Genomic DNA, 17070 nt, shown 5'->3' with positions numbered 1-17070 from the left:
ATTTTAATTCATTTGTTTGAAGAATTACAGAAATGCTAAACGAGCGCTATTTAACTCCAAGCCGATATTTCACTGTCAAATTAGGGAAACTTGCTTATAGATAACTTCTTCTGATAGCTGCATTGCAAATGTATTTTTTTTTTTTTATTTTGACTGACAGATCAACTCACAGGCTACAGATGAAATTTTTTTTTGTTTTTTTAACACCGCATGCTAAATATTGGGCTAAAGGCTCGTGATCATGTTACCGGTCTTGACTACAGTTTAATATGTCAATAAGATCTAAGCTGATACAATCATTTATTTATTCACAGAGAAACGTGTGAGGCGACTTTTCGATTAAAAAGAAAACATGCTTTTTTTAAATGACTCTTTATTATTATAATGTATGTTTATGACGTTTGAGGCTGCAGGAAATAGAGCAGTGAAGTAGAAAAGGTTATTTATAACTGAAGCACTTTTGTTTAGTCAAAACGTATGATAAAAAGGAAGCCTGGTTAGATCTGTACATAATGGGTTTGAAAGAGAAACAGAGAAGAGAGAAAAATATATAATGAGCACACAAACATGATTCATAATCTACGTTTTGGCGAGTCTAACAGTTTTAATGTCTTTGCGCAACCAACGTTGAGATTTGAGACAGTGAAGACACTTCAGCACTCAAAACCACGAAGGGCAAAAACAACACTGCTGTTTCGTTTCTTTTGAAATCATGGCTCCAGTATAAAGCGGGTCTGATGTAATAACGTTTTATCTCAACAATAAATTCAACCGACCATATGTCAAACAGGATTTTCTATTTTTAGATTGACATGATATAATGAAATCAATGGCAGCATTTATTTCCAACAGACATTCATGGTTCAACAACAGATTTTCAAATCTTGACAGTCAATGCAGCAGGATTTAAGAGCAAAATTACTTTATCCTTTAATATTTTTTTCTATATTTTTATTAGCTTTTGAATTTCACTGAACTTAATTGCACACTAGTTTTTTTTTATTTCTTAGCAGTCTCAAGAGTTTGCCACCCTGAATTTCACTGCATTTCTTCAATGAGCATGTGACAAATAAAACCACCAGATACATTTTAATCAGTCCAAGTTGTTCCAAGATTTTAATATTTTGCAAACAATTTGAAATCAGGACCTCAATCTTTGAACAATTAAAATACCCATAAGTAATACACACACATATATATATATGTATATTTTTTAAAGCAGTCTTTATTGAGCTAATTATTCTACACAACGTCTTCATATTGTTGAGACAAAGTAGGAAACAAAGAGGAAATACAGTACAAGGAAGCAAATATTTATAGATGTTTGCAGTTTGATGATATTCAACATACTGATCTAATATGAGTGGTAACAGATGACCCATCACTCTTATACACATGCTTATTTCATTAGATGATGGTAAATCTTACAGTATATAAAAAGATATTACATGCATATTCTATCCTATTTATAAATGAATTGCTGTTGTGGTTTGATTGATTAAACACTGTCATTAAGAGAAAATACAAATGAAAGTATTTGACAAAATATTTAAAAAAATGTGCCCCAACAACCAAAGATAGAAACATTCCCAGTACTAATTACAAGACTTTTATTCTAACTTAATTTTACTGAAGTGTTTGCAGGGTTTTTTTTATTATATCCTGCATTAACAGCAATAAAGACACCAAAGGTTTACACACACACACACACACACACACACACACATACACACAAAAATTAAATGTTAACGGACCACAAAAAAATATAAATCCATGATAAAAATGTGACCTGGTAGAATCTTAACACTAAACATATGGTCAGACTGACAAAAAAAACTGCTGGAGAAATGTAGTTGTTTAAGTGTTCAGAGAGAGAGAGAGAGAAGGGGGGGAGGGAGGGGTTGTTATATGTGTATTTTGAATCAAGGAAAAAAAAACAAAAAAAAAAACACTGAAAGTCCAGCTGCAGACACAGCACATGCATTATTTATGTGAGGCACTTTCTTGTGATTCACTGATGACAAATCCAAAAGGCAGAGTTGAGTCTGTTGTCCATGTCGGTGCGGATGGTGTCTGGGATCTGTATCCTTTTTCTGCTTCATTGTTCTCTTACACGCTTAGTGTTTTGGTAACATTACTGAAGATTGCGCCATTGACTGTAACAAAACAAAGAAAATAATTACAGATATACAGCAACACGAACTACATTTAGATAGTGTAAGTCATCCAGCATTTTTTTTTCAGAGTACTCTGGGGTCAAAATTAAAAATATGTCTTTAAAATACTTGATTAAAACAACTGTCATCCTACCAAAATCTTTAAAAAAAAAAAAAAAAAGAATAAATAATGATAAGTTTTAATGTTGACACTTTTTCATTGTGAGCACTCCAAATGAACACATTAATTGTGTGCGAGGTCGAAAAACAGAAATGGAACTACTTACATTCCTGTGACCTCAGTGTACTTCAAGTATATTAAAAACAATTATTGCAAATGGATTCAAAGGATGTACCCAGTGTTACAGCACTATTAGTCACTTAACACTATACATCCTTATCTAACATGTAGCTGCATTGTCATTTTATAAGGTGCAACACAGTACAATGACAGTTTTTTATACTTGCTGAGTGCTTCTGAGGAACTTGGATCACGCTCATAATCACAATATAAACAGCTAGTGTTTAGAGAGCGGTCATGCTTGGGATGGTTTGAAGTTTAAGAGGTTTAGGAGGTGGTGCAGTGAAACGGAAGACATGATAAATTAGATCTCAGTCTAAGATACCCAGCTACCCAGACAGTAAACAGACCCTCTTTCACTACTTCCACAGGACTGCTGAATGGAAATGAATCATAAACCTGACAACTTACTTTCAAGGTCTTTATTGTCTGAGCCCAGTCCATCTGACTAATCTGGGGTATTGCAGTTAGCAGGATACTGCTAGCTTTGTTGGCATTCTCCTTCATGGTCTTCATTACGTTGTCAACACAGACCTAAGGGCAGAAAAACAGCCGTTGAGTGAGGAAAATCATTCACAGCAATGCAAATTTCACTTCCTTTAAAGTGTTACAGTCACTTTGTATTTCCGAAGAATCTTTCAGTAAACGTGTGGTGGCAAATGCAGGATGTGAATGAAGATACTGTTCTGTAAAATAAGAGCTGATGTTGTGATAAGAATGAGAGACATATGAAAAACATATGAAAACATTTTAAAGGAGATCAGAGGGAAAAAAAAAGAGAAAACCTTCAGCAGTGAAGCAGTTTTAAGGGTTTTTATGTGAATAGCATAAGGACATGGCTGCATGAAAGTGTTTACTCAACACTGATATTTAGTTTATCAAGATATGACACTAGGTATGATCCTTGTTCCACTTTTACCTTTTCCTCATGTGAAGAATAACTTCAATTTTGTTCATTTTTAATTACAATACTTGGTCTCATAACTTGGACAACAGAATTTTGTACAACAGTGACACCACACTGACAGTCACTTAATTATAATATTGAATTATCACCTTTTCCTGCATTATATTTTGTCTTAAAGAGCACAAAAACACATTGTACTGCACAGATGTCAGGCTGCAGCTCAGATTTGAAAAATTAAAGTTACTTTTAATCTCGTACGTTTACTCAAATCGCTGTCACCGTACGATCAGTGAGACGGCCACATAAACATTCGTCAATATGAGCAACAATTCATATCTGCGCAGATGTGAGGAGCAGTATATTGTTTTTTCTAGCAGCCAGCTGTACCCTGTAAAACAGTGATTCATTATGGGATATTAACGAGGCATGCCTTGTCTATGACACTAATGATCGCCGCATTATACACATGACTAACACTGTAAGAAGAGGAGAAAGCAAAAACAAAGCAGAGTAATAAAATCAAATGCAGTAACTAATGCGTCAGTCACATGTGTCAAGATAATAAAATATATGTTTATCCCCATGGAATTGCGTGATAATCTTTAAACGATTAGACTGACAACATTGCTTCCGTGTTGTGCTGGTGTTTACCTCCTGTAACCTTCATTAACCCTTGGGTGCTTTGTTTTCATGTCACATTCAATGACTAGTTTCATGTTTTTGTGGTGTTTGCCAGGATGAAGACAGTGAAGCTGATGACTCAGTGTGACTCAACCTCCTCTGGCAGGGCTTGCACCGGAGGCTGGCAGGCGAGCTGAGTGAGGGGGGGGGGGGTTATGTGGGGTAAACAAGGGAGGGAGGCCAGGAGGTAGTATGAAGCTGGGAGGGAGCGGAGGGAGTGTGTGTGGGGGGGGCGGAAGGATGTGGCGAGTGTTCTGCAACAGGAGGGGGAAGAGGTCAGCTGCAGGAACTCGGAAGTGGAGTTGTGAGTTGGGCTGGATTAGTGACAAATAAGCCAAAACTCACCCACACACAGTATATCAAACTGCATTATCCAGCGTGTGTGAGAGACAGTAGGTCACTCGGAAGTCATGAGAGCACGAACACTCTGTGGTTAGTCTGCGTACGGAGCACAGATGGCAAAAACCTCTGTGCAGAACCCAACATACTAATAAAATACATACTAAAAGTGAACAATGTAATTACATAAATATATATAGCTTTTTTTTTTTCCTTTTTTTTTTAACAAATGCAATGTTTTAGAAATATGCCCACTTTAAAACACTGCAGAAAGTTCAAAATATTATTTGAAGCCTTTTAAGCCAAAGACTTTTTTTTAAATAATAGACTATTTTGTTCCCTCCATCAATTACACCCATCTACAAAAAAGCTCAGAGAAGAAGGTGGGAAAATTTTACTTTGGACAGGATTGCCTTTAAAGTCACAAAAGTGAATATTACCAAAAATAAAATAAAATTAAAAAAATGTTTTTTTTTGTGTGTTATCCTGAACATAAATTAAGGTTACTATTTATATATTTTTTAAATGCTGTAAAAGCATATAGTAAGTATAGAATATACATGTTGTTAGTTTTTTTAATGACACAATAATAAGCAGTTTTCCTAATCTGCAAATACAAATAACTAAATGTACCCAAACAATTCTACAACTCTGAATCTATTGATTATATAAACACAGTACAAATCAAAGGTCACACTGGACACACTGGACACACTTTCACATTCACATTCACTTGAATGTGAAAGTGTGTCCAGACTTTCGACTTAATCAATAGATTAGATAGATTAGAGGTTATTAGAGGTTATAGAAAGGGAAAAGTTATAGATGGGAAAGTGGACTTTATGCACCCAATGCTGTGTCCAGCTGCAAGATGACGCTTCACAGTAAACAAAGTCCTTTTATGACAAGCCGAGCTCATTAAATCTTCCAGTCAGAAAGTGAAAGAGAAAAATGACCTGATGATTATGTGAAATATCTAGTAAAATTAAAAAACAAGACAAAAAAAAAAACTTTACTCTAACTTAAAGTTAGAGTATGATTTTTGATTTTCATTCATTTTCACTGATTTTTTTAATCCTATTTTAATGTTTGTTAATATTCAAAAATTACACGGTTGTTTTTTTTTGCTATAAGTGAAATAATGAGCCATCTCACAGCACAGGCAAATCAACAAAAGATATCCAACTTTAGCTTTATTTATAGTAAACAGGCTTTCAGTCTGGTATTTATTTTGTAAACGTGACCTTCTGGCTGCCATCATCAGCATTTTTATGTATGAGAGTAATGGTTATCACACAGATATGATGTGTCGCAATTATATCTCAGCTTCTACTGGCTCATAGGGAGAGTGGGAGGATTGGACATAATTGTGCAATGATAGTTTTATTGCGCAGCTTGGCACAAGCGGTCTACACCTTTGCAGTTCAATGAAGTGGCGCAATATTATCTTAAGAAATTATTTTGCAGAGTCAGTGGTTATGTGTCATGGACTCTCAAGGGGTTCCTGTACCCTACTTTGAGAGCAGTGGGATAAAGTGACCTGGTCGAAGCAGGTCAAGCTGTTGAGAAAGTGGGTGGTCCGATAAGAGGGGACAGGGTAAATAAGAGGGGCAAAATCCCTGAGAGACTTTGTAAACAGTAAAGGATTTAAAGGGTGAAAGCAACTGGAGATAGACATGATCATACAGAGGTCATAACTATTTACAGTTAACAAGGATGAACAGAGATACCTCTAACTTTAGATCACAATGGCTTAGACACAAAAAGCTCAAAGGAATATGCCTTTTAATGTGTTTGCGTATTAGTGTCGTTCTTATTGCCATTTTAGTGGCAATTTTTCATGCTGCTTTTTTTTTTTTTTTTGCATCTGCCACAGGAAGATGACATCTTTATCCTTAATCCTGCCTCCTATGCTCTGATTTGTTGGGTCTTTTTACCAAATAGGGGAAACAGTAGACAATGAGCGCCAGGCCTGTTTGAATTGTTTAAAAACAAGGCCACAGTAATCCATCTGCAAAGTTGTCACCACAGTGTGGTAAAGACAGGAGACGTATGAATAATGATGACCGATTATTATGACGTATACGGTACATAGATAATAGAATGCTATGTACAGCTCAAATTATGAGTACCGGTCCCTTTCTGACAGCTTTTACGCATCAGTTGATCAATGCCAGCTGGATGAAGTTGTAATTAAATATAACTAAAAGTCTGATACAATTAAAATGGTGACAATGCTGTAAAAATAAACTGATTCTGACAGGATGTGATGTCACCCAGTACTTCACTCTTTGGCAACGCAGACTCGCACAAGACACAAACAAACACAGAGGAGACATCAAAGCGATGAAAACAACACAGTTGAGACCTTCAGCCAGCCACTCACCGCCTCCTCATGTTCCTTCCAACAGTCATAGTCTGTTGCCATGGCGATGCTGGCATAGCACAAGCCTGCCTCCTTGGCGAGGACCACCTCGGGCACGGTGGTCATATTGATGACGTCAGCACCCCACTGGCGGAACATCAGACTCTCCGCCCGCGACGAAAAGCGAGGCCCCTCGATGGACAGCATAGTCCCTCTCACATGGCACTTGACCCCCAGGCTCCGTGCCACCTCCACCAAAACCTGCATCGAGATAAGAGAGTCTATAACTGTCCACGTGAAAACCACTGGGAGAAGAAGTGACAACTTTTCACCTGGTTTTAAACAAATATTCAGCTCATCCCCTGAACTGTTCCCACTTCCTGCTATGCCGTGCGGTATCAGTTGAACCGTGTGCCGTTTCGGTGAACTGCAGATAAGAAACAGCTGCCCTTGACCCTATATGGCTTTTTTGGCACAATAATATTTCCTGACATGACAAGCGTCATTTTCAAAATAAACAAACTATAAGTCCTTACTGTTGGTCTTATGAGCTGCAATCTAACTGTTGGTATTTGTTAAAAAAATATATGTTTTAATAATTAGCAATATTATGGCAGTGATAGAAGTGATAAAAAATGCCATAAAAGGAAAACTAGCTTAAAAAAGAAATATATATAAAAATATAAGAAATAAGTTTTATAGCATTTGTGTATGGGTTTTAAAAGATTAAAGTTAGTTGCTTGCTAGAAAGAGAAAATTTTGAACAGTAACTAAAAAAATTTTTTTAAAAACTATACAAACAAACTTCTCTTGAATATGAGCTCTGAGTAACACTAACATTTGATCACACTATTTTTCACGGGCTCAAGTAAATATGATAACTAACATAAGAACAATGCTTTACTACTGAGGTGTATTTCTTTAGTGTCTACAAGATGTGATTCATCTGTCAGGGAGTGAGTAGTGAGCCGTCTGACTCAGTGTTTTCGTGTTCACAGGCTGTGTGAACTGTGCAACTCACATGCTGCTTTTTTTTTTCCTCTCCACCTCTCCACTATCTTCACACTCCTCGTCTATTTTTGTCGGCTACCTCATGTCGTTGAAAAGTGGAATATATTTTGACTTGTGATTGTTATATAAATGCGGTATTTATACCTAATTAAAATGTGCGACTGTGACACACATCCAGTGGGCGTTTGGGGTTGTATAGAACATTTTAATATTGTTCAACAAGTAATTGTGATCAGACTCACCTCTCTGGTTCTGTTGCAGAACGGCTCAGCCATGGGGATGTGACTCACACCTGGAGGACTGGTGTGCCGCCCGTCGTACAGCGTCTGAGCCCTCTTGGTAGTCCTGACAAAATGGAAAAAAATTAACATAACACAGGCAAATGAGGAATGCAACTGTTAGATTCAGCTGCTGCAAATTCACCTAATCCACGTTAATCAAATACGTTTTGCAAATCTCGAACTTATAACTTATAACTCTAATTTAGAAATTAATAACAGATTTGTTCCAGATGGGCAACAGGAAAAACAAATGAAAATGAAAGCTGAAAAACGGAAACGGAAAAGACAGAAAATAGACTGAGTGGACAAAACTATTCTAGGAAACCCTGTCAACATGAATACTTAATGATACGAGCCAAGCAGCAAAGTAAAAATTATTTATGTCACGACCATAATCTAAATGTCAATTTGCCTGATAGAAATCCTCTGACGCAGCCACGGTTTTAGTGACATATTTTAGTGACTGTGTGCTTAAAACATAGGTTGAGTCTATTCTATTTAAAGTGTTATGAACAGTGCTTTCACAATTATCAGGGCTATAAAAGAAGCAACAGTGAACAGAAGCATTATGGTCTCTAGCACCACGCCAGCAGCTGTCCGCTCTGCAGCTCTGCTGAGTCAGTGGAGTTCCACCAGGCGTAGCGTCAGCCTGCTTACTGCCGGCTCTTCACGGAGACGAGTCAGGAGCAAGAAACTGACTCACTCGGTCCAGTGTCCGGGGGGCATCAATGTCATCTGTTTCCCATTAGCCTCTAAACTTGTTCTGTAAATACTGAATTCTATCCGAGTTTTCGGTTATACCAAGGTACATTCATCATTATGTAATAGATTAATCAAGAAGATATGTCTTATTAGTGTTCTATTTCATAGCATAACTTTTCTTCCATTTTCCCATGGATAGCCAAGTCACAACACAATTACATCCAAAATATGAACGTAACCACTTACAGTAATCTTTTAAGTTGATGCCCAACCCTATCTCTTACTCATAACCCTGGCATCTGAAGACTTAAGTAAATACTTAAGTAGGTTCAGCCAGCTGCAGCTCCGCCCTGCTGAAGATAAATACCAGTAGTGTGTGAGACAAACTGTGAGTCGAGCACAATGCTTGTTTATGCTAGAGAAATTGAGTTAACTGGGCCTGGCGTTTCATTAGCAATGTAATTTCTCAATCACTGTTGCAGAGAATGTTTTCCTCCATCCATAATTATCAGATATTTAAATTATTCCTGAAATGCAAAGGTTATGTGCTATGGTCAACTATGCATTAGATATAGTGAAAACCTCAAACATCAGGTCTCAGCTAGTCTTTCAATATCTGCAAGCTTCAGGAAATAACTGATTTGATTTTACTACAAATTATAGCTATAAATACTACTACAGCTTATAAAAATACAAGAATATGTTGTGAAAATATCTGAAGTTTTTCCTTAATATTATATAATAACTTCTATTTATTGATATGTTTTTGAATAGACAGTGACATAAAACAGATCAACTTAATGTCTTTGTTTTTGAAATGCCACTTGGCCAGTATGAAGAAATTCAGTACTCTCATTAAATGTCAAAAACAAACTTAAGTACAGACTGAAGTGAAAATGAAAACAAGAGAATCTAAATCAAAGGTCAAACGTGGAGGATTTGGAACCTCGGTGCAAAAAAACAGTTTTATGCTTGTGTGAGACAGTAAAGCTGACACTAACTTATAAGGCAGCAAAGTGTTTGGTTTGGAGGAGCCATGAAAAAAAAAAAAAAAAAAAAAAACTAAGCAGAGGTGATGACATAACAATTGTGGCATCAATAAAGTCAAGCCTTCAGAAACACACTGTCACATGCTGCAGGACAAGTCTGAACAAGTCCCAACAAGCAACTTCCTCATTTCTGATAAACAGATCTTGTCTGTGCTTGATGCTGGTAGCTCAGCTATTCATCGCGTTTCAGCAAAATGGACGGAGCAGAGCCGCAAACAACGTGACGCGGTCGTATATGTATGCAGGGAAACACACTGACACGACTGTGGCGAGGCAGTTTACTACTTATCTTAATTTAACCGGCTGTATTACAATTCATTGGACACAAATAAGCATATTTAAACAGCAGCTCTCTCTGCACATATTGAGTTATTTAATGGAATTTGTGCAACTCAGCTAACCATACGTTCCTAAAAGGGTCATGTTCCTTGTATGCTACACATAAAGTAGATTTGTACAGCCAGTGCTCTCTAAAAAGTATGTTAACAGTGGAGTTGAATGTGTATTTTTTGCTATTAATTTTAAAAGGTGTTTGGATTTGAAATCAAAAGATGAGTGTGAAATAAAAAGGAGCAATCATCATCTTTCATTTAATGGTCTTCACATACACAGAAATGGCTATGCTGTGCTGATTGCTTCCACTTTCAGGCGTGCAAAAAAATAAGTTAACAGCAGATGTATGTGTGAAAATCGCCCACATGCTTCTTTTTGCATGGATTTGTTCGCACATAAATGGAAGTGGTTTGCAATTGGTGTCAGAAGGCAAAACCCGACATACTACGACAGAGAGAACAGTTCATCTGTAAGAAGAGAAAACAAAAACAGTCATTGAGAAGCATAACCACAAAAAGAGGGTAAAGAGTACAGCAGTGTGTGCAGAGTTCTGAAAAAAAAAAAGGACACCGCTGGTGAATTTCAAAATAAACACAGAATAGGTCGCCCACGGAAAACTGTTGCTGCTGATGACAGAAAAATGTGATGTGCTGTGAAGAAGAACCCCGAAACAACAGTCAGTGACATCACCGCCGGTGTAGAGAGCGCAGGTATGAAAGTATCACAATCCATAGAAGACTTCCGCAGCAGAATTACAGAGGCTATACTACAAGATGAAAAACCTCTTATCAGCAGCAAAAATCAGAAGGCTGGATTGGAATTTCGCCAAAATATACCAAGACGAGCCAGAAAGGCTCTGGAGCAAAGTTTAATGGACAAATGAGACCAAAATTAACCAAAGTGATGGAAAGTGTTGAGAAAGACAGGAAAGGCCCATGATCCAAAACATTCCACTTCATCAAACATAGAGGAGGTAATGTCACGGCCTGTAACAGATGATGACAGCAGCAGGATGAATTCAGAAGTGTACAGACAAATATTGTCTGGCTATGTAGAAGGAAATTCCTCCAATCTAATTGGCCAGACTTTCATCCTGCAACATGACAATGACCTCAAACACACCGCCCATGCGACCAAAGCTTTTATCAGTGACAAGGTCCGGAAGGTTTTAGACTGGCCAAGATTTAAACCCTATGGAGCATTTTACCTGCTGGAAAGGATATTGAAGATAGAGAGCCCCTGTAACAAACATCAACTGAAGGCAACCTGGAAAAGCAGCTGCACGCTAACAGCTAGCGTTAAATGTGTTTACAACAGAGAGTAGGAGGGAGAACAGACGTCTCACTCTGCTACTCTGTGCTGCGATGCTGCTGCTGCTGCGTACAGTCAGGGAGCAGACACTTCCACTTTATAATTATAGCCTCCATCATCCAACTAAGTATTGATAACACTTAGTATTTTACAAATTAGTTTTTTATTTGATGAACGTGGGTGCTGATACATGGAAAAAAATTTTTTTAAAGCGAAACGACAGTGGGCAAATGATGTAATCGGTGTATGCCCGAACACCGTGTAACACCGGTAACACCTTCACACATGGCCTAACAACTTTCCTGGCAAAAACCCTGAAACTAAAAGCCAGTCTTTACTTTTGTCTCATTGTTGTGTTTTGACCTCAAATGCCTGAAGTAGCAAAAACATCAAATTTTACTCTGCTGTTAACAGACTTTTGGGAGGGCACTGTATGTTTACGCCTGAAAGAAAGAATGCAGACTGGCAATCAAACCCCGGAAATAAAATATGTTTAGAGCTTTGTTGTGGCTGAAGACTTGAACAACAAAATACGGGCATTTACTACAGATCTAAATAAAGAGAAAGTGTTTTTGTTTATTTTTACATTAAACAGAGTATTAAGATAAAAATTAAGATCAGTCCAGGTTTGACTAAAGGGTAAAAGAAATCACTGTGTGAAAAAAGCTCAGGCAGTTAACAGTTGATGGTTATTGATGGTAATAACTCAGTAATGAATGAATGAGAACTGACAGCTGAAATTCTCACAAGTCAGAGAAAATGATATACTGCGTGAAACATGAGACAGACAGGAAGGAGCCCTGAACTGTTTATAAAAATATCTCCGTTGCACAGTTTGTGTTCCAGTGTATCTGTCATCATCGCGTTGGCGTTAACTATCGCCCGAGGTGGAATGTCACAGTGTCAACATTTTTAACTCTCATTAAAGCCCTAAGCAAACTGTGACACCAAAGAGCCCTACAAACTATCAAGCAGAAGTCAATAGTTCCTCCTACTGAACAGGATAGTAAACAAATAATGGCTTTGACAAATGTGTCAAGTTCTTCCCCCTTTTTTTTTTTTTCCATTCTCCTATCTGAACACTCTTGTCATGCTGTAACGTGAATCCTGTCAGTGAGATGTGTGGGAACATGCTTGAATTGTTATACAGTAGACCTCCTGTGTGATAATTACAGGATAACAACTGACAAAAAACCTTTTGACAGAAGTTATTCAAAAAAAGGAACACAGCAAGACAGTTGGCAGTATTTATCCTATTTTACAGAGTTTAATTAGTAAAACCTCAGCAAGTAATATAGTTATTTTATTTACAAACTTCATACGATGGCAATTTGCTTTCCAGATTGAATTTCAAGGAGGTCGATCTATTTTTATTTTTTCACATCGCTCATAATCATACTTCTGACGCTGTCTACAGTCCCTGCTAAACCGTACAGATCACTGGAAACTCTTCCTACATTTCCACTCCACGAATAACGCACCTGTGTTACACTTGTGAATGTATTTATTTATTTTTATATCTTGTTTACTGAGAACTTACAGAAAAAAAACTACATCTACTTAATACTGTATGGCAATTCCTCCTCTCACTGACAACTAGCATTTCTTGATTTTCATCCCACTTTGCAGACAGCTGCTCTAAAAGTCTAGTGGACGTCATCTAACCTTGTTCTATTTGAGAATATGGTGGAAAAAAAAAAAAAACATCTGAACCTTCTGATGTGGTCACAGCTCACTCACCTGTCAATGAACTGATCAATGATGACAATGTCTCCTGGCTGAATCTCCTCCCGAAGTGAGCCACATGCCGTAGTAACCAGCAGATGTGTACAACCCTCTTCTTTCAGCGCCCAGATGTTGGCCTGGTAGTTCACATTAGACGGCATTATGGTGTGCTGTCTTCCATGCCTAATGATAGGAAATTAATTGGTTATATTGCTTTGGAATTTAATATCAGAAATGTGAAAATACACACTTGGGTTTAACAGACATCTCTTTATTACATGGAGTGAAATATTGATGAGAGAAACACATCCTTTCATACAGATGTGTGCTGTATGTTGCCCAGTCTAGTAGGTCTGAGAGGTCCTGTCTTTTTCCACTAGATGGTGCTAAAACAAAATACATTTTCATAACTCACATTTTAAAGCAAGAGTAAAATACCATGTTTTACCTTGCAAGGAGCACACATTCAACGTTTTTGATCTTCCCCAGTATCAGGGCATCTGATGGCTGTTAAACAAGAGCAGAATAAGCTATTATACATAAAACGCTACAGTAATATATTATTTTAAAGGCAAAATAGATACTGGTAGAGCTCATCTTGAAATATGTTTAAAAGAAACATCTTGGGACAACAAGGCCATATTTCAGCACACAACTAACCTTTCCATACGGTGTATCAACATAACGCTCAGTCCTTCCCTCCAAGATATCAGGATCATCAAGGCCTGAACCGCCAATTATTCCGATCTAAACAAAAGTTTAGAGAAAGTTATAAATAGATGTCAGAATTAATATCTATACAAAACAATTCATTTGTATGCCAATTTAAAAACAGAAATAAATTAAACTTTACATCATGTGTTTTACATTGGGGCATGGATGAAAATACCTGATACCAAAAAAAAAAAAAGTAGTGTTTCAAACTGTGAGGGTACACCTTCAAATTAGTGATTAATTCATTACCAGTTGACAAACTCCAAAGACCCTGATGACAAGACGCAGCTTTTTCCCCTCTAATGGAGAAGTCTTGTGTTTCTGTGTTTGTCTTGTGTACATATTTACTGTTTACAGTCAGTTATTTACAGTATATTTATTCAAATACTGTGCTTATACTCTGGCTTCACTATATATTTACTGTTTACAGTCAGTTATTTACAGTATATTTATTCAAATACTGTGCTTATACTCTGGCTTCACTATATATTTACTGTTTACAGTCAGTTATTTACAGTATATTTATTCAAATACTATGCTTATACTCTGGCTTCACTATATATTTACTGTTTACAGTCAGTTATTTACAGTATATTTATTCAAATACTATGCTTATACTCAGGCTTCACTATATATTTACTGTTTACAGTCAGTTATTTACAGTATATTTATTCAAATACTGTGCTTATACTCAGGCTTCACTATATATTTACTGTTTACAGTCAGTTATTTACAGTATATTTATTCAAATACTGTGCTTATACTCTGGCTTCACTATATATTTACTGTTTACAGTCAGTTAACAGCAGTGCTCCAAGGCATGTTTACATACCCTAGTAACATTCCTATACTTGAGGTATAGCTATAGGTTACTCAAGGTAAATGTACTTGTTTTGCTCCACTATACCATTTATTTGACAGCTGTATTAGTTCATAGTACTTTGCAGATTAAGATTCTACATATAAACATATGAACGGATTCTAGTATATGATATAGTCCAAAAATTAAACTACCCACAGTATGTTAAATTGTTCAAATTAGCTCCATCTTGTACCAGCTACAACATTGGAGTGCTGCTTACACATTAATTAATGCATCAATAATAATCATGGAGCTGCAACAATTAGTCAGTTAATCAATTAGTTGATCGACAGAAAGAAAATCTTTATATAATTTTGACAATAAAGTCATTCTTAAAGCAAAAACGCAAAACATTCCCCAATTCCAGCTTGCCATTTATATTTGTTGCTATTCCTAGTCTTATGTAGAGCTGCAACAACTAGTTGATTAATCACTTAATCCATCAACAGAAATTTAATCAGCAACTATTTTGATATTTTGAGTGAATAATTTTAATTTTAGTCATTCTTTTAGCCGTCTAATGTGTTTTGCAGTGAAAAAAAAAAGCTGGTTTCAGCTTCTCAAATGTGATGATTTAGGGCCTAATGCTTTTCCTTGTCATACATGGTAGTAAAATGAGTATTTTGAGATTTTGGACTGTTGGTTGGACAAAACATGTCAAAAAGTTGTAATTTTTCCCTATTTTTATAAAAAATATCTTAATATTTTTCAATAAAACCCTTAATGGAGAAAATAATCAGCAGATTAATCAATAATGAAAATAATTGGCAGTTGCAGCCTCAGTATGATGTGACATTGAATTCAGTATCTTTAAATGTTGGTTCTCTTAGGGTTAGTGGTTCAATCTCCAGCTCCTCCACATGTCCATAAAGTGTCAAAGTGACCCTGGGCAAAACACTGAACCCCAAGTTGCTCTCAATGGACAGGTCAGCACCTTGCATTGTAGCTGGCTGCCATCGGAGTGTGAATGAAAAGCAAATTGTTAAATACTTTGGATAAAAGTACTGTATATGCAGCCATTTACAACTCAGCCAATATGTGACACATTACCATGGGCTTTAAGAGAGAGTGACAAACATTTTTCACCAAACGATTAAGTTAATCAAGAAGATGGATTGATAATAAAATAATCGTTAGGCGGATCCTTATAATTATAATCCAATATTACAACACATAATTATATAACACTGACCAAGTCCATGCTGTCTGTGTAATGGATACTTTCGATTTTAGCTAATGCTTTAAGTACATTTTGCTGACCTTACTTAGTTATGTAATGTTTTCAGCGTGCTACTTTTACTTGAGGTGAAGACTTCTTCCACTACTATTAACAGCCTATAGCTTCATATTACAGAGCAGTTCAGCTGTCTGTGTGTGCAGGGAGTGAAAGCCGCAGGGTACACTCTGCCAAACCACGTGTCAAAGCAACTCTACCTGGGATGGTTCACTATTACCTGATTTCACAGTAACACACTTGCTAACGTGTGCAGTTAGCATGCGTATGTTAGCCTAAGTTATTTAGCCGTGGTCGTTTCTTCTGAAGACAGCAGACTTTGCTAAAAACGATTAAAACAGCTAAAAGCTTTTCCCGCACTTCCAGGTTTGTCATACAGCTGCACATCCTGTATGAAATAACCTAGATATGCTTTCTTCTTGAGTCCTCTGTTAGCATGTTTGAAACACACAATAATCAGTCAGCAAGGCTTGCTATGTTACATGTTTACCTTAATGGGCGTCGTGGAAGCCATGGCGACAGTCTCCTTGGGTGTAGAAGTGAAGATTTGGCAAAGTTGCGGGGAAGCCAATTTGAAGACCCCAGCGTTGACAACATCCGATTCCGTCACTCCCCAGGGGCGTTATTTTTCTCCCCACCCGCATTCTGTGAAGACCCGCCCCTAGCCTGCCTCTGATTGGTTCTGACTCTGATATTCATATTCTAACCCAATCACATCATTCCTCATGCCTAAACCTAACCAATCTAATCAACGAAGGCAACGGAACGCGGGTGGGAAGAAAAAATAAGGCCCTCAAGGGACCGCGGACATTTATCTTCCTATTTGAATACTCCGCTTAACGTACAACGACATTATAGTTCCAGGCTATTTATCTTGCCTATTTCACTGCAAACCGTTTTCCAAAGCAAACTATTTATTTACTTATTCATTTATTTACCTTGCAGGAGGCCGTTGGTTCCCCTTCAGTTATCAACGTCAAAGTCCACTTAATGCCTCCTGTAATCTATTAACGTTTGCTTCAGTTGACATTTTTATTTTTTGTAGCTAGGTAATACAATGAAGACTTTTTCATTTATTTTTCACTTCCAACATTACTGA

At 37.0% G+C, this 17070-nt stretch overlaps 1 protein-coding gene across 1 annotated transcript; it reads right to left on the bottom strand.

Moving 5' to 3' along the window:
- Window positions 1–1207: 1207 nt before the first annotated feature.
- Window positions 1208–16618, bottom strand: mtap (methylthioadenosine phosphorylase). The gene is made up of 8 exons (XM_067584808.1): window positions 16462–16618; window positions 13822–13908; window positions 13610–13668; window positions 13177–13344; window positions 8003–8105; window positions 6771–7010; window positions 2869–2991; window positions 1208–2156 (listed from the first exon to the last, which is right to left on the bottom strand). Exons 1-8 carry the CDS (start codon window positions 16483–16485, stop codon window positions 2118–2120), a joined length of 843 nt encoding a protein of 280 aa, XP_067440909.1. The 5' UTR covers window positions 16486–16618; the 3' UTR covers window positions 1208–2117.
- Between the last annotated feature and the right edge of the window lie 452 nt (window positions 16619–17070).

The sequence above is a fragment of the Thunnus thynnus genome, chromosome 3 (genome assembly GCF_963924715.1).
Source record: "Thunnus thynnus chromosome 3, fThuThy2.1, whole genome shotgun sequence".
Lineage (NCBI taxonomy): Eukaryota > Metazoa > Chordata > Actinopteri > Scombriformes > Scombridae > Thunnus > Thunnus thynnus.
Note: the sequence above shows the minus strand (reverse complement) of the source record. Positions and strands in the feature narration are given on the sequence as shown.